This window comes from Neophocaena asiaeorientalis, unplaced genomic scaffold (assembly GCF_003031525.2).
Source record: "Neophocaena asiaeorientalis asiaeorientalis breed wild unplaced genomic scaffold, Neophocaena_asiaeorientalis_V1.1 scaffold828, whole genome shotgun sequence".
Classification (NCBI taxonomy): Eukaryota; Metazoa; Chordata; class Mammalia; order Artiodactyla; family Phocoenidae; genus Neophocaena; species Neophocaena asiaeorientalis.
Genome location: NW_020175443.1, coordinates 1,545,046 through 1,563,347, shown reverse-complemented (window position 1 = coordinate 1,563,347; position 18,302 = coordinate 1,545,046). Strand labels below are relative to the sequence as shown.

Genomic DNA, 18,302 nt, shown 5'->3' with positions numbered 1-18,302 from the left:
TCCCTAGCCCCTGAACACATGTGAGCTTGTGATCACCCCAAAGGGTTAGAACATAGGTTTCTTTAAAATATTTAACTGGTTTCTAAAACTTTGAAATTGTAATGTTTGCACTATATAGAACTGAAGTATACAGGATATATAATGAAAGAAGAACTCCCCTCTTCCTCCTCTCTGGGGCTAGTGTGTTGATAGTTTCTACACATCTTTCCAGAAATGTTCTAAGAGAACAGGTCCTTAAGATGAAGTGTATGGTTTTCATAAATTATACGTAAATTTTAAGTGTAAGTGCCGATTTGTGGTAGGTTTCATCATAATCTTAAAGGGGTCCATGATCCCTCCACATTAAGGACCACTGACACTGAGACTTTTAGCTCAGGGTATCTGACAAGAACCCATGTTTGCCTTCCATCTTTCTTGAGACCCAAAGAGACCCCACTGAAACAAAAGTATTAAAAATTCCAAAAGTACTAAGCATTCAACAGCAATAGAAATAGAAAGAAGACTTTATTTAACAAATGTTCATTGAATTCATATCATATGCCAAGTCTTCTTCTAGGCCCTGATGATTGAGCAGTGAAAGAAATCTGACAAAAATTCCTGCCATCCTGGTGCTTACATTCTAGTAAGAAGAGACAGAAATATACCAAATAAATCATTTAGAAGGTGACATGCCATGGAGAAAAACAGTTAAGAGGGCTTGGGAAGGCCATGTTGGGAGCGTTTCAATTTTAAATAAAGATGGATCACTGAGGGAATTCCCTGGCAGCCCGGTGGTTAGGACTCCGAGCTTCCACTGCAGGGAGCACGGGTTTGATTCCTGATCGGGGAACTAAGATCCCGCACGCCGTGCGGCATGGCCAAAAAAAGAAAGAAAGAAAGACGGATCACTGATGAATGAGAGATTTCAACAAGTGCTTAGAATATGGAAAGAGGATGAGAACTCTTATGAGCAAAACAGGTGGAAGCAGCAGCTGAGAACACTGTCTAAGCCAGCTAAAGAGGAGGTAGGAGCCAGCTGGCTTGAGAGAATCCAGGGAAGCTTTGGGCTCAAAGTCAACAGGTTATGGCAGAGGGTAGGAGTGAGAACAGGGAACTAAAATGGGGAATTTTATTCCTCAAACAGGTTTGTGAGCCCATGGGTCTCTTGTATTATTTGTATGCCGTACACATATTTCCCAATATCCTTTCATATCTGCTCAGTGCATAATAAACAGACTTGGGGAGGTGGGAGGATAACTGCTCCAACCCACTGCCCTACCCCTCTCTACACTGAAGTTTGCAAAGTGCAGGTAACATTTTCCCAGGCAGAAAACATGTCTCTTCTCTAAAGAAACTGAATGAAACACCTGAGGTCAGCAAGGGCATGCATAGTGGATGCTGGCACCACAGAACACAGCCCTCCTGACTCTGCTATTTCTCATTCTGCCCCACGCAGAGCTTCCAGCCAGATATTCTCATTCGGCAAAGGGACAAGAGGTAAGCCAGATCTAATTGCATAACAGCAGAGGAAATCTACACCGGCTTATTTTACAGGGCACTTGCTAAGGGGCATAGAGCTGGAAAGCAGCTGACCTGGGATTTGAACTGAGGCCTTCCTTCCAAATTTGTGCTCTTAGCTACATGCTGCCCTGCCTCCCTCTTAGCTTGTGCATCTCTTTTCCTGGGTAAAGGAGACAAAAACCAGCATCTACATTTGTATCTGTGGCCACAAGCTGACCTGGATTTTTCTGGCTTTGTTCGGGGCAGGAGTTGCTCCCATTTACTCAGCAGACATTTATGGAGCATTTTGTGTGCAAAGCTCCGTGCCACATCCCAGGCTTGAGAACAGAAGGAAGTGCAGACATCAGCCACCAGCACCACCCTCCTTGGAACAGTTGCAGGTTAGAGAGCTGAAGCCCAGAGAAAGGTTACTGGGGGAGACAGGGGGTCCCAGTCAAGGCCTGCTCCTGGCCCAGCCCCCTGAGCCCTCAAAGCCCTGCAGAGTTCCTGAGTCAGCGGCTGGACCAGGCTCTGAATTGTAATACCCGAATAACACTTCCCGATTCAACAATGGGCTGGGCTGGGATGCATCCATCCTCTTGTTTGTGCTAGGGGTCTCCAGGAATTAAATGATTTGGTCTCCCTGCCAGGCCCTGGCTCACAGGTATGCGCCTTCCAGCAGATCCCAGCTGAGTGCACATGCGTCTGCTGACCCCTTGTGGTCATTGTGGGATCTGTGCTGGCCCAGCAGTTGGGGCCTTGGTTGCACCTCTGGGACTTTCTGCCCTGGTGACCTCACTTCTCAAAGCACTTTGCCACCACTTATCTCGTGGGGTCCTCCCTACAATCCCAGGAAGTGAGGAGAGCCAGGATTCCCATTCCCACTTTACAAATGAGTGGCAGCGCCCTGGCATCCAGTCCCAAATCCAACACTAATTCCTTATCTGACCTTGGCAAGACAGTTCCCCACTCTCTGCCTCTGTCACCCGTTGATGAAATAAGAGGAAGGGCCTGCGTGAGGCAGCTCTGAGGTTTTTCCAGCTCCCCAGACTCTCAGCGCGGAGATGTGACTTGCCCAAGGTTGGAGTGAATCAGGGCAGAGGCACTCCCAGTCAGCAGGTCACCCCACTTCCCCACAATGATTGGGAGAAGTGAGAGGTGGCACAGCAAACAAGAAAATCAGTTTCTCCACCTTTGTGTTCTGATTGTGGGGTGAAGTGCCACATGGACAGATGGATAAGTGAGTGGATAGGTGGATGGGTATGTGGATAGATGGATGGGGTGGATATGTAAGAACTTTGGGATCACTCTTAGTTGCAACTGCCTCCCCTGCTCCCTGACTAACTGCCCCTATAATTCTAGCTGCCTAGCCCCTTGGTAGGCTGCTCCACATCCACCTGCTGGGATCTGAAGCCACTGCCCCTGCCTGACAGCCTGGAGCTGGGATGTGCCATGCGGGGAACGACTCCTCACCCAAGAATTCCTCCCTGCCATGTCACTGACCACATGGCCAACAGTGGTAGCCTAGGAGGAAAGTTAGGGCCCAGGGCCATGAATGGGCATCCCTCACAGAGCAGTTCCTGCAGCCGACAATGGCTGAAATTGAGGGCGGTGCTTGCAATGAAGCCAAGCATCACTGGGGCCGGGTGGTGTGGAAAGAGTACGCCTTATGCATCTCACACCCTGGTTCAAACCTAGAGACTCCAAGTAAGTTCCTTAGCCTCTCTGTGCCTCGGTTTCCTCACCTTAAAAGTGGGCGTGATACCTGAAGAGTACAATTGTGAGGACTGAATGAGGTAGGATATAAAATGCCTTGCGTGTAACAGGTGCTCGGTAAACAGAAGTTCCCTCCCTTTGTTCCAGGTCATGGAGAACTCTGGAGAAGGAACTAGGTCCACTGTGCACCTAGCAAGATTTTTAAACTGGGAAGGCTTTTCAAGTACCCTAAAGGAGTGACGTGCATGTGGTGAAAGGGGAGGAGGGAAGGAAATGTGTCTTCATCAAGAATTAAAGGTACACCCAAAACACTCAATCCCATTAAAAGAGCATCATTCATCTGCCCCCTGCCATCAGCACGGTTCTTCAGACACAAAGGATATTCCACAAAGGTTTCCTGAGGACAAAACTGAAAACATCTTTACATAGCTAATGGGCAATGGTCAGGACTCCTGTGTTCTGTTCTTCCACTTCCTGGGTGGGCATGTGCCTCATCCACAGCTAACGCAGCCTAACTCTCCCTAACAGACTGTCCATCACAGAATGGGTGACAAGTTCCCCTTAGCTACCCGGTAGAAGGGGGACCTGGAGTTTAGTCCAGCTCTCTGTGAAACACCTAACCTCAGGTAGCTGACAACACAGCTGAGGCTCCACATCACCATCTGTGAACTCATGCTCCCGAGGGCTCAGGGTCCCTAGCCTCTACTTCCAACTAGAGTGATAAAGATTGGGAGCTTATCACATGGCACTTAGGAGATGGTCTTTGGATGAGACAGGCTTGAGGTGGGCTTTGTCACTTACTAGCTGCCCAATCTTAGGTGGAATTCTTGCTCTCTGAGCCTCAGTTTCTCATCTATAAAATGGGGCTAAGAAAATTACTTACTTTGTTGTTGGGAGGAATCAATGACTCATGTCTGAAAAGAGCTGAGCCTTGTGCCTGGAATATGAGTGCTCAATAAATGTGACTATGTCAGTGGTTTTACTGGAATGGGCTTCCAGGTGAGACTTCATTTGAACTAAGAGTTCCGTGTGTGTGTGTGTGTGTGTGTGTGTGTGTGTGGGTGTGTGTGTGTGTGGGTGTGTGTGTGTGTGGGTGTGTGTGTGTGTGGGTGTGTGTGTGTGTGTGTGTGTGTGTGTGTGTGTCCTCTGGACTAAAGAATCCCTAAGGCCCTCCTTAGCTTCAGGATTCTATTTCTCAGATAATATCTTCCCATCCAATACTCCTCCATTCTTCCTTCACTGATTTTCCTTCCCTTTTATTTTTTTTTCTCTCAACAATTAGGCGGTTTCTCCAGAATTTCATCACTTCTTGTTCCTTACTTAAATACAACATCCTCTGGTTTTTTTCATGCAAAAATGGGAAGACTAAGTCCACACAGTCTGAGATGAGTTAGTGGCTTATAAAGTGACTTATTAGGTTGACATGCCAACTCCCCCACCTGCCCCACTCCCAGGGGTCCCCCAGTCCGTTGGGCCACAGCATGAGGATGCAAAGACCCTCTGCCAAGGCCAGCCATCCAGGGGAGAAGGGTGCATGTGGCCAGAGGCTAGACTGGGGTGAGTCTCAGAGAGGCTGCATTAGGGAAGATCTAGTAGGTGGAGAATTCCTGGGGACACTCTGGAGAAAAGAGGGGCTAGGGCTGCTCTGTGGGCCTTCTGAAGACACCAGGATCCCCAAAGCCTTCCTTTCCCCTTCTCTAGGTACAGTGCCAAGGAAAAAGACTGTTGTTGAAATGAAATGAATACACAAAATATAAGAAACACATCAAAATGCTAGCAATGGTTGATCTAATAGAAGAATTTTTGTTTTGGGCAAATGTGGTCATATTGCTTGTATAATAAAATTTAAATATTTAAAGTCAATTATTCTAATCAGTTGTGTTCAGCCAAGAAAACAGACAAAAACCTAGAAAAAGACTATTTGGGCTCCCACTGAAAAGTATCATGTTTTCAAAAGAAGACCATTAAAAGAGAAAATAGGGGACTTCCCCGGCGGTCCAGTGGTTAAGAATCTGGCACTTCCAGTGCAGGGGGATGTGGGTTTGATCCCTGGTTGGGGAACTAATAAGATCCCACATGCCATGCAGTGGGCCAAAAAAAAAAAAGGGAAAATAAAAGCATCATTGACATCCGGTTCCCCACACCTGGATGAGGATGAGGACGAGGACGAATGAAGAGGGCTTCTGAAAGCCACCAAGAGGACTGAGGTCCTTACCTAGCAACTGTGGTGATGCAGAATGACCACTCCTCGGCAGTCGGGAAACCTGCTTCTAGTTCTCTGCCACTAACTTGCTGCATGACCTTAGGCAAGTCAGGTCACCTCTCTGGGCCTCAGTTTCCTCATCTGTAAAGTGAGAGGACTTGGTTAACTAAAAAAAATATGTACCAGGCCCTTACTCTGTGCACTGTGCTGAAGCTGTAATTAAACAAAGGAATGAACATTTATTCAAAAAACATAGAGTAACTATTCAATGTTACTGGGCATTGTGGTTGCAGAGATGAACGAGTCAGCATCCTGGCCATCGAGACATTCACAATGTGGTCAGGGAGACAGGGAGCAACAAGAAATGGCCAACTGCATGCTCAGTGCAGACAGATGTGTTGGCACAGGAAGGAGCAGCCTTTTCTGGTGGGGCTGGGTAGGGGAAATGGCACAGAAGAGGCCTGAACTAAATCTTGGGGGATCCTTGGCCCCCGCTGTCAAAGAATGTACAGTCTAATCAAGGGCTGGGACAAATACCCAAACATCTACTACGGAAGGCAGAGTGAAGCCACCACAGGTAAGCCAAGTTCAGAGTGGAGGGGAACCCATGTGGCTTGGGCAGGGTGGGGGAGGGGCAGGCAGGAGGCAGAAGACAGTCAGAGAAGCTTGTGGGGTGGGGGTGATGGCATTGAGATAAGGCTTGAAGGATGCAGAGAGCTTCCTGAGAGACCTGAGGGGCTGAAGAGGCATTCTAGATGAGGAGCCTGAGCAAGTAAAGGCATGTCGTGGGCTGTCGGGGCACAGCTGGGACAGCAGGCAGGCCAGGAAGTGGGGACTGACAAGGCTGGAAGCTAACTGCAGGCATCGTGATGAGAGCCACTGCCCCGGGACAGGCGCTCCACATCCTCATGCCAGTTCTTGGAGGTAGGTTCCCGCACTACTTCCCCATTCTTTAGGATAAGGAAACAGAGGCTCAGAGAGGTTACAAAGTCACACAGCTGATGGATGGCAGAAATAGCCTTTAACCCGGGTCTGCCTGATGCCCCACCCTGACTCCTTACCACTGGAATGCCAGGCAGCGGCATTACCGAGCCCTTCTCATCCAAGGTACCACTGTCCCAGTGCACCTGGCCTGGCATTGTACCAGACATGTGGGTACCAAAGGTCATACCTTAACCTTGGAAGCTGGTTCGATTCAGCCATTTCCACTTGGGCAGCTACAGGACTATGAGAATCACCTTCACCAGAAAAGAGGGGATGGGACAGGGCAAGAAATATTAGAATTGCTGAGGGGTTTTGTGCTCCACTGTCCACTAGTCTCATTTATTGTTGTTCTACAGTGGTATAGACTGGCTCCCTTCCAGCTCTTCTCCCATCAGCCTAGTGTCGTCATGGCCCCAGGGCAGATCACTCTGCCTTGACTAGGGTGGTTGGTCTTTCTTGTTAGGCTCCTTGTACACTCGGATGCTATCCAGGTACTGCCAGACGTTCATGGATTCCCGTCGCCAAGTGCCCCAGCTTTCTGAGCTGGTCTGTCATGAATTTTTTTTTCAGGTTGTCATACAAGTGGCCCATCTTTTTCTTGGTCTTGTCTGAAGCTCTTGTCTTACAAAAAACAAAGGTGAGTTTAGGATGAAGAAGCTACTTCACAGTAAGAGAGGCATCTGTGCTCCTGATAGGAGGGTGGAAAAGGAGCCAGCTGAACCCAATATTTCATCAATAACTTGGCTCACAGGGAGCCTCTGTTTCCCTATTTTAAAGTGAGGGCATTGAGTACCTTCTGGTACTCATGGTACCTTCTGACAGTCTGCAGCCTCAGAGCCTGATTTTGACCTAACATCTCTATTTGAAGAGTGGTGAGAAAGAGAGGGGAGGGGAGGAGGAGAAAGGGTGCATCTTGTAAACCCCCTTCCTTAACTCCTATCACCCAGTCCCTATTACTCACTTGGTGCCCCCCACATATTGTTGGTGACACCCCCTATGTCACACTGAACTCTACTTATTTATTCTATTCTACCATTTCTATCCTGTCCCCAACAAGACTGCTAGCTTTTGGAAGGCATATCCTTTGTCTTATTCATTTACTTATTCCAATGAGGTAGCTGTGGAGAGGATACTATGAAAAATCAGCTGCAGGTCTTCACAGCAACTACAACATTAGTCAGGAAGATGGGACACATGCCCAGATATTTCTAAGCAAGGCACAGAGTGATAGCACTTTTACTATGGATCAGGGTCTCTTGACCTTGGTACTACTGACATGGGGTCAGGTAATTCTTTGTGGCAGGGGGCTGGCCTGTGCATTGTAAGATATTTAGCAGCATTAGCGTCCCTGGCCTCCACCTACTAAATGCCAGTAGCACCATCCCACTCTCACTTGTGCTACCAAAAAGGCCTCCAGACAGTGCCAGAGTCCCTGAGGAGCAAAGCCATCCTGGTTGAGAACTGTGGCCATAGATAAAGGGATACCGGCCATCATGCACTGTTCTCAGAGCATTGCTCAGAGGATTCCCAAGACACTAGATCTCAGCTGCCCTCCTGGAGGCCCTGAGAAGCCAGTGGCTAGCCAAAGCTGGGAGCACTTTGCGGGGGAGAGAGAAAGACTGTCACGCTGCCACTCAAGCCTCTCAAATCTACTGAGTTCCTACAAGCTGGGCCCGCAGCAAGTCACTGGGTCTACAGAGAAGACAGTCCCTGTCCTTAGGGAGAACATCCTGCACCATGGTCAGTCAGACCTGGGTTTGCAAGTCCACAATGACACCCCTTAGTGAAGTTACTCCATCTCTGAGCCTCGGTTTGGTGAACTATTAAATGGGGTAATAATACATAATGGACATTGTGTACCCAAAACATGTAAGGGTTCAATACAGCTTCAAAAGGAGACCTTCTGGGTGGCTGGAGGATGGCACATATAAAGCCAACTCAAGAGAGTTTCCAGTTATATCTCACAGATCCTCACCCCACTTACCAGAGGTGCAATATCTCCAAACCCACTGGTTATAGGGGTTGGCCCCCAACCCATCCTGGGCCAGTCAGAGTAGCCTACACTACCTGACCACAGTGACTGGGGCATGGATGGGCCCGTGACCCAACTTGAGCCAACTGGAGTCCTTCTCCAGGATTTGTCTAACTTGACCAACAATGGAAGCACTCCATTTCCTTTCTGGGCTACAGGCCAGGGTTTCCTGTGGCCATGCTCCCCAGGGACAGCCAGCCTGAAAACGATGCCAACATGCAGAAAGAAGCAGAAGGGGAGCTGATAGGGAGAGTGGAAGACACATCCAATGGCATTGGAGTCCCTGACATCACTCATCCCAAACATTGGTGACCCTGCCCTATCTACCCTTGATTATGTAAAATCATCATTCTCTATTTTGCTTGAACGAGTTCAAGTTCAGTCTGTGTCACCTGCAACTGAGAGGATCCCAATAGATCCTGTTTTACAAATGAGAAGAGTCCTGGAGGAAAAGTGACTCCCCAAGTTCACACAAAGCTGGCCTGCCCATGTCCAAGTCCACCCTATTTCCACTACACCACGCCACTGGAAATTTAGCAGAGGGAGAAACACCCAGGCCTCCAGTCTTCTTTTGGTCTCTGTGACCCTTAAGAGGATCTGACACCATCTCTTACATCTTTCCCACTGTTTTCAATATCAGAATCCCATGCGCCATCCAGATTTGGTCCTGGAACATGGAGGGAGGTTCAACAGAGTCAAGAAGGGGACAGCAGCTCAACTCTGGGCTGCCTGCTCCGCTGGAAGAAACGAGTACATTCTCAGAGTCCATCATGTTCACTAGCCTCTTCCTAGTGCCCAAAACAGTGCCTGTCCCAAGCAGGCCCCAAAGATGTATTTAATGAATTAATCAGAGTCTGTGGGATGATGCTGCTGCGGTTTCCCTCTTCTTCTGAGGGCTTCTGGGTAAGCAGGTCAAACCCTTCTTGTCCATAAACAAAAAGTAGAAGAGCCTCAGTTCTCATGTGGAAAGTGAGGGATAATCCCTGAAGGAAAAAAATGACCAAATGGTGTCAATGCCACTTCAAGCTCTAAGAGCCAAGACTTCTTTTTATGGGAGATAGTAGGAATCCATTCAGGGAGTCCCTAAATAGAAAGCTAATGTACTTTGAGGGAAAAAAAATGCCACCAGAGCCAAGAGACATGGAGTCTTCCTTGGTTCCCTCAGCTCAGGAACAGCTGTGACACCTTGGGCAAATCAGTAACCCTGAGTCTCAACTGCCTCCTCTGTAAAATGGGCTTGTATTAGAGTACTTTGATGGCTTCCTATAACCTCTAAGATCTGTGATCTCCCCGCAAGGTTTTGGGGAGAGTGAAATGAACATGGATCAAGCCACTAACACCCTCTAATGCAAAAGCTTGTGACAACTTTACCTCCATCTCATAGATTCGTTGTGCACTGAGGTTGTCACGAATAATCACCCGAGATAAGTGGCTCTTGGGTAAAAATTTTTTCACTGCTGCTTCACTGGAATTCATTAAGCTGGAGAGGGAGGACAAGGTGGTACAGGCTTGATGGCTAGGCCAGGGCTAGGACAGGACCTGATCTGATGGGATCCTGGGGTAGTGGCTGAGGCTTCCCCAAGTTTCTTGGGAGAGGCACCACCCTGTCATAGTTGTCAGAGGAGCAAGGGAGTAGGCCTAGGTTTCTTCTTGTAGGAAATGTGCGCTAAATGGGTGTTTCTTGGATGCTGAGAGGGAAAAACCATCCTGAGAAGGATGTAGAAAGGTCAAAGTAATCCACAAGAGAAGTGTCAACAGGGATTCAGAACTGTTCACAGGAGCAGTCATCTTAAGAAAACACAGTTTGAAATGGGAGGCGAGGATCTTAGATGAAAGAAGCAAAGTCAGAGGGATGAATCTGAGGGGGGTTGAGGTGGGGGGGCACTGCTCAAGCCTAGGTATAAGGGGGATCTGGGTGGGGGAGGTCAGGGGAAACAGGAAAAAAGAATAAAGTGTTTGGACAGAGGTTAGGTTGGTTGATGGGGGAATTCTAAGGGAAAAGGGTTTGGGAAAAGTCTGGAAAAGTGAAGGAAGTTTGGGGTGGACAAGGACTTGAGGAGACTCTGGAGGGTGAGAGGTCAAGTTGGGATGGGATGGAGTGTGATGGAATGGAGCCAGGTGCTCCAGGCCAAACTAGAGATAACAATTTGGTCAAAATGAGGAATTGGTCAAAAATGGATAATACCAGGCCTTAAGTTTTCACTTTTTGATAATTTGGTGACACTGTGAAGTGGTTTTGCAACTACATATCTTTTCCCACTTAAAAATAATTATTCATAATATTTTCTTCCTAAAATTTGGAAACTACCTATATATACAATAGGGAAGCAAATGAATAAATTGTGGTTAGGTCATACAATAAAATATTATGCAGTTATGAGTAAAACAGACATCCAAAGTGTATTGGGTGGGGGAAAAAAGATTACAAAATAGTAAACTGTTTTGTGACATATACCTCCCCAAGCCCCCGCAAAAAAAATGTGTAAGCATGTTGCAGTACATATATATGAATAGATCTGGAACAATATACACCAACACGGTAATAGTGATTGTCTCTAGCCATTCATTTTGCTTGCCTGATTTTTCTATAAGTGTATATTATTTTGATAGGACAATTTTTAAAGGATAAAACATTTTGAAGGATTAAAATTTTTCCTAATTCATTTTCAGCCAGTTTGGAACTGTGGTTTTATGAATGTTTTTACATTTACAAACTAGTAGAAATAAACACCCCTTATCTCCCATTTACGTTTTTTCTAAAAGCAAAGACATGAGGTGTTGGAAAAGGTTAGTTTAGAGATCAAGACGCTCACAAAAGTCTCCCAAATTCCGTTATAAAAACAAACAAAAAAGACCTAAAATACTTAAAGACACATGAAACAGTCTTCACCCACTCAGTGGTGCACCAAATTTACCATTAATTCCTGGGAAGGGGGGAAAAGGCAGTTTTATGGAAATATTCCCTTTCAAGTAATAAGTAATGATCATTTTGAACCAAATTGCTTTCCAAAGCAAGGTCTCTGTGGGAGCCTGGAGGATGCTGTGAGGGGGCTGTGAAATGGAGGAGGGGAGGGGAAACTGGGGTCTGTGGGGATTGGGGCCCGGCTGAGGGAACTGGGGGCTTTCCCTGGGCCACTGCGGAAAGTAGAGGCTGAGGAGGGGGTGTCAGGCCTGAGGGGACCTGTGCCTCATCAGGCTCTAAGGAAGTTCAAGGCTCGGCCCAGAGGGCGCTAGGGACCCTCGAGATACACGACGTCAAACCTGGGACACTAGAGAGCCGGGCCCGCGGCGTTTCGAGAGCCGGGCCCGCGGCGCTTCGGAGGATACGTGGGTTGGAGGTGGGAATTCCAGACTCCTTTGGAGTCTGGACTGAGGGCGTTCGAGCTCCACGGCGGGCGAGGCGCTGTGCCGGGAAATTCAGACTCTCCCGGGGTCTAAGAAAGGGCTGGGCTCTGAGGGGTCCGAGGCTCTGAAGAGCCAGGGCCAAGGTCCCCGCGGCCGGCTTAGGGAGCAGGGGTCTGAGGGAGTTCGGCTCCCCCCGGGGGCCCGAGCTCTGACTAACGCTCTGGGTCCCCGGGCCGCACCTGAAGAGCACCGGCGACTGAGCGGTCCGCGGCCGCAGGAAGCAGATCTGTCGGCGCGGCTACCGAGCCTTCCGGCTGCGCCGGAAGAAGGCCGAGGCCGGGCTGGTGCCAGAACTGGTGGTCGCCCGGGGATGCCACCGCACAAGCAATGGGTTCCATGTGACGGAGGGCCTGGGCTGCTGGCTAACTGCAGGATTCTCTCCTTCCACCTTAGGGAGCGACTCGGGAACGGGAACCCTGTCCGTAACCAAGATCTGTGAGGGGCGCAGACGCGGAGCGAGCCTCTGCGCAGACGCGAGGAGCTGAACACCGCGCGTTGCCCGGGAGACGCGAGAGGAAGGCGGGACCGGGGTGGGGGGTAGGGGGCGGGCCTTGTGCGCAAAGCCCCGAAGGCTGCGGACGCGGCAGGATTGTCCCTCGGCGGCTGCCGTGGTGCGGCCCGGAGCGTTGCCATGGAAACTGGCTGGGGACATGCTGCCGGGTGCAGCGCACAGAGCAGACCCTACTTCTTGACTAGGACTGCTGTAGTCCCCGCGTGATCGCAGGGCGGGTAACCGGGTGAATCCGGGCGGGGCAGCTCCGGGACAGGGAGACGAGGCCTGGGTTTCTCCGGAGACCCAGCACGGCCCATTCCTCCCCGGGACGAGGGACCATTGCTATGGAAACTGGAGCACCGGGCCGGCGGGGATTGTGGCTCCTGGGTCGTGACCGGTCTTCTCTCACCTGGAGACCCTCGCCCAAGGTTGTTTCCTGAACTAACCTGCCCTCCCGCCCTCGAGAGAGAGGTAAGACACCGAGGTCTTGACACTGAGCGGGCGAAGAAGCCCATTCCAACGCCAACTCCCCAGGAAACCTACCTGACTCACCCCTGGAAGCGGCCCCTTTCTCCCGTCAACCCTTGGACTTTGTTCCACGTTTATAACCCAGTATTAACGAAAACTCCGCGGTTTTTACCCACTTTCCCCACACATAATGAGACCAGAAAGACCGGCTTTTGAACCTTGCTTTGTGACCCCTAGACAAGTCCTTTTCCCCACTCCGCCTCACCTTCCCCGCGTGTAAAATGGAGATATTAACTCCAGACACCGGCTCGTTATGCTGTTTTGGAGATCGAACCAAAGGCTTTGTACGCTATAAAATGGTGAAACTGAGATGCTGCCGAGTCGCTCTTTCTCCTTCTCCCTCTCCCTCACGCTAAACGTTCTTCAGATCTTTGTGTCATTTCTTCAGGCGATCTTCGCAACTCCGTAGCCCCAGCCTGAAATAAATACCATTATTCTTCATTCCCATAATGCCCTGCATTTTAACTTTCCTAACAACAGCAACAGTAGTTATCATTTGTAGATAAATGTGCCAGGCCCTGTTGTTAAACACTTTACCCTGGTTACCTCATTTAATCCTCAGAAGATTTTTATAAGGAGGCACTGTTATCCCTATTTTCCAACTCTGTTGCACCCATAATCGCCTATTTAATGTCTGTCTCTCCCACTAGACTTTGAGCTCTGAGGGGGGGGGGCATGGCTGACTTGTACATTTCAGTATCCCCAGCACCCACTACAGTGCCTGATAAATATTTCTTGACTAGCATGAAAATGACTTTCCTCTCATTACTACCCTCACCTTGCAGAGCAGTATCTCCTCTGCACAGTTTTTGTCCCTGTGATGAACAGCAGTCTCTCCTATTCCTGTTGCCCACTAGGTACTAGTTTTGGGGGCCCTCAGTCCACTTCTCTCTGGGTTTTCAGATGATGAGGATCTGGAACATTCCTTAGCATTTAGGCTTCCAACTGGGTGAAGTTGGGGGTGGGGCTTTTCCCCTACCCTCACAAGACTTCTAGAACAAACCAACCCCATCTGCCCTACCTGGGGTGAGCCTATTGCATTGGACTCTGGGGTACTGGCAGGTAGGATTTGTCGATGCAGCCTTTGGCCTTCCTCTCCAGCAGCCTAAGAACCACCCGCACCTCCACCCAGCTCCTCCCCAAAGTTCTAGAGAAACACGGCCAGAGACCTCATCTTTTCCAGAAAACCTCTCAGGAGGCAGAGTTGTGGTTGTTGGAGTCATTTCTTCACTCAGCAAATATTTTTAAGCACCTACTTGTGTGGACACGCAGCTGGGCACTGGTGACATAGTAGGAGTGAAGATAGATACAGTGATATCCCAAGAGAACTCACAGACAGATCACGGCAAAAGCACTTCTTCAGGAAATGTTAGGAAGCAGGGCACATAGGGCCTGCCTGGAGCTGGAACTTGATCAAATATGGGGGAGGGGAGTAGTTCTGGAAGGTTTCCCTGAGGAAGTGACCCTTGGCTAAGATCCCAGTGCTCAACAGCTGAATGGAACAGATTAGGACCTGACAGGCTTGTAAGGAAAGGGGGTTCTAGGATGAGAGCAGGAAAGGCCCTGGGCCAGAGAGGACCACCCTCCATACGGAACTGTAAGTGGCTCAGCCCAGCCAAGGCCCTTCAGGACGCAGGAAAGGTTAACAGGAGGCTGAAGAGGTGGACAAGAGCTGGGCCACAAATGGCCTTGACAGCCAAGCTTAGGGGCTCCATCTCATTGTGACAGTGGGCAGCCACTGAATTATGTTAAGTGGGGGGACAGAACTTTGGCTCCTCATTTGTCCCTTCTCCCTCCTTGCAGTTTTCTACAGACACAGCCTAGCAGGAAGATGCAGCATCTACGTCTCACTGGCCGCTGAGCCACCAGCCCGATGACAGCATCTCCGTGTGCCTTCCCGGTTCAGTTCCGGCAGCCCTCGGTCAGCGGCCTCTCACAGATCACCAGCAGCCTGTATATCAGCAACGGGGTAGCAGCCAACAACAAGCTCATGCTCTCCAGCAACCACATCACCACAGTCATCAACGTCTCAGTGGAGGTGGTGAACACCTTATATGAGGACATCCACTATGTGCAGGTGCCTGTGGCTGACACACCCACGTCACGTCTCTGTGACTTCTTCGACCCCATTGCAGACCACATCCACAGCGTGGAGTTGAAGCAGGGCCGCACCCTGTTGCACTGTGCCGCCGGCGTGAGCCGCTCGGCCGCCCTCTGCCTTGCCTATCTCATGAAATACCACGCCATGTCCCTGCTGGATGCCCACACATGGACCAAGTCATGCCGGCCCATCATCCGGCCCAACAATGGCTTTTGGGAGCAGCTCATCCACTATGAGTTCCAGCTGTTTGGCAAGAACACTGTGCACATGGTCAGCTCCCCTATGGGAGTGATCCCTGACATCTATGAGAAGGAGGTCCGTCTGATGATTCCACTGTGAGCCATTCCACCAGCCCCTGCCCCAGGGTCAGTACAGATCTGCCATTGATCCTACACCAAGATCTGTACTTAAAACATTCTACTTTCACTGATACAGAAAAACCAGATGATGCCTTTTTTAAGGGCAAGTAAAAAGGAAGGGTACTGCAGCTCTTAATCTTATAATTCATAACTTTAAAGATTCAGCTTATTAAATGTAAGATGGTGAAGATAAGTTTCCTACCCTGTGAGTGACAGCTCATGGCTGCTGACCAGAGGGAAGAGTGAACCAAATGGACCAGCACCCTGCGCATATGGCAAGTTTGGTATTCTGCAGCCCTCCCCACGACCGACCAACCCAGGAATGGGTCTGCCACAATCCCGCCTCATTCTTTTGAACACAAAGCCAGCCTTAAGCATCATGGCACCTCCCATGCTTCTCACAGTAAGTGCCAACCTACTGGATGAGTAGCCTTCAAGCGGTACTCCAGGAGCCCTGGGGGCCCCAAGCCAACCCTGCTTCCACCTTCAACCCTGGTCTTCTAGATTGGACTTACGCATAAGATAGTTTTCAAAGGAACCATTCCATTGTATAAAATTTCTTAAAAAACATTTCTTTTTGAGCGCTGTTGTACGTGGCAAGATCCCCTACCAGCCTTTGATGAAAGCTGGTATTAGTCTCCATCTCGGGGCATGTGTGGAGAGCAGGCTTGACATCAGGCTCAGAGGTTTCTCTCACAGGCCTCAGCTCAGAAGGCTGGAGCTGTGGACCGGAACCCAGCCTTGTCACCTCCTGCCTGTGTGATGTGGGGCCTCTTGGAGCCTCAGTTTCCTCGTCCAGGCGATGACAGCCCTTTCCTCACAAGGTTGTCGTGAAGATTCAGTGCTTCCTTAGCACGGTGCCTGGCACATGGTAGGTGCTTGGTGCTTGGTGTAACTGGCAGCTCTCATCACGAATGATACTCTGGCCCTGCTGCCCCGGGTCAGCAAGTCGTCTTCACAACAGCAGCTCCCCGCCTGCGCACAGCCCTTTATTGCTTAGAAAGTGCTCTTCCAAAAAGTCATCCTGTGTGGGAGAAAAATGGTTTCGGTCCTTTCAGACCCTGCCTTTAAGGAGGCCTAGACCTCAAAGCCTTTTCAGACTTCCCATTGGATTAAGGACAATGTTTAATCCATGTGCAATCTGGGACTCCTAGAACAAGGAGCACACTTCCAGCTTCCCCAAAGGGCCTTGTTTAGATTGCTGATCATTAGAGCCAGTGCCCTGGTCTGGCTGACCGCTGGGGTCCAGTGGGGTATGTGCCAAAGGGATAAATGAGTGGGCCCTACCAGTAGGCCCTGAAATCCAGGATTGTTCAAACCCCCGAGGTATGTGTGGATCTGGGTCAAGAGCAGCTATTCTAATCTAGAGATTTTCAGACAAACAGTACATGGGCCAGTCAAGAGCACAACTGCTCGTGGGTCAGAGCCCACTGGAGGCCAAATGCTCCTTTTCTCCAAACCTGCCCCACCCTCACTTCCACAAAGGGCCTGCCCAGGGGTGTAATTTTAGGGTTGGGGGAGAAGGAAAATCGCTACTCAAGACTGATCTCATTTTACAGATGAATAAACAGAACCACAAACACCAGGGCTGGTATGGCAGAGCCCCCCCAAAGCAGAAGAAACCCATCAGGAAGAAACCCAGGTGGAAAATTTCTTTGAAAACATTTTTAAAGAGAAATTTATTTGAATATCTTTTTTTTCAGTTTTTAAAAAATTTTAATTAACATACCATAAAATTAACTTTCTCCTGTGTAAAGTTCTCTGTGTTTTAACACATTCGTGTAACTACCTCCACAATCAGGACACAGAGCAGTTCCATCAACCAAAGAATTCCCTTACGCTGCCCCTTGGCAGTCACACCTTTGCCCCACACCAACCTCTGGCAAACACCTATCTCTTCTCCATCCCCTATAAATTTGCCTTTTCCACATTGCCACATACATAGAATCATAGAGGATGTCACATCTAGAGACTGGCTACTTTCTGTCTGTCTTTGAGATTCACACATGTTGCTTTTTATGGCTAAGTGGTATTCCATTGTTGGATGTGCTACAGTTTGTTTTACCTTCACCCGTTGAAGGATATTTGGGTTGTTTCCAGTTTTGGGTGATTTTGAATAAAACTGCTACAAATATTTGTGTATAGGTTTTTATGTGAACATAAGTTTATGAGTGGGATTGCTCAGTCGTATGGTAAAGGTTATGTTTAACTTTTAGAAACTACCAGATTTCCAGAGTGGCAATATCATTTTGCCTTCCACTATGAGAGATCCAATTTCTCGCCAGTATTTGGAACTGCCAATATTTTTTATTTCAGCCATTCTGATAGGTGTGTGGTATTAGCTTATTGCAGTTTTAATTTGCATTTCTCTCATGATGTTAAGCATCTTTTTTTTTTTTTTTTTTTTTTTTGCGGTACACGGCCCTCTCACTGTTGTGGCCTCTCCCGTTGCGGAGCACAGGCTCCGGACGCGCAGGCTCAGCGGCCATGGCTCACGGGCGCAGCCGCTCCGCAGCATGTGGGATCTTCCCGGACCGGGGCGCGAACCCGCGTCCCCTGCATCGGCAGGCGGACTCTCAACCACTGCGCCACCAGGGAAGCCCCATCTATTCAACTTTTTTACCCATTTTTAAATTGAGTTGTTTTCTCACTATTGAATATTGAGAATTCTTTGTATATTCTGGATACAAGTCCTTTATTAGATACGGATTTGTAAATATTTTTCCCCAGTCTAGCTTGTCTTTTCATTTCTCTTAAAAGTGTATTTTTCAGAGCAAAAGTTTTAAATTTTGATGAAGTGCTACTTACCAGTTTTTCCTTTTATGGATAGTTGTTTTGGTGTCACGTCTGAGAACACTTTGCCTAACCTAATATCACAAAGATTTTCTCTAATGTTTGAGAGTTTAAAATTTTCACTTATTTCCATGATCCTTTTGTATAAGGTGTGAGGTTTAGTTTGAGGTTCATATTTTTTCATGTGGATGTCTAATGGTTTCAACTCC

General features: G+C 48.8%; 2 protein-coding genes across 3 annotated transcripts; one reads left to right on the top strand and one right to left on the bottom strand.

Annotated features, from left to right (window-relative positions):
- Nucleotides 1–6,819: 6,819 nt before the first annotated feature.
- On the bottom strand, nt 6,820–12,471 carry CUNH5orf52 (chromosome unknown C5orf52 homolog). The gene is given in 4 exon segments (XM_024767949.1): nt 6,820–6,906; nt 6,908–6,998; nt 9,781–9,894; nt 11,999–12,471. Coding segments are annotated over 4 exon segments (765 nt in total).
- On the top strand, nt 12,472–17,638 carry DUSP18 (dual specificity phosphatase 18). Of its 2 annotated transcripts, XR_003006278.1 has the most exons (3): nt 12,472–12,783; nt 14,644–16,171; nt 16,860–17,638. XR_003006278.1 is itself a non-coding variant. In XM_024767903.1 (2 exons), the coding sequence occupies exon 2, from the start codon at nt 14,714–14,716 to the stop codon at nt 15,278–15,280; it is 567 nt and encodes a 188-aa protein (XP_024623671.1). In that variant the 5' UTR covers nt 12,472–12,783; nt 14,644–14,713; the 3' UTR covers nt 15,281–17,638. The 2 variants fall into 2 exon arrangements, 1 of the variants encoding a protein (XP_024623671.1); XM_024767903.1 differs by having other exon boundaries at nt 14,644–17,638.
- The last annotated feature ends 664 nt before the right edge of the window (nt 17,639–18,302 follow it).

What these genes read in the sequence shown, in the direction of transcription:
- DUSP18 (XM_024767903.1), top strand. Translation starts at nt 14,714, where the DNA reads ATGACAGCATCTCCGTGTGCCTTCCCGGTTCAGTTCCGGCAGCCCTCG.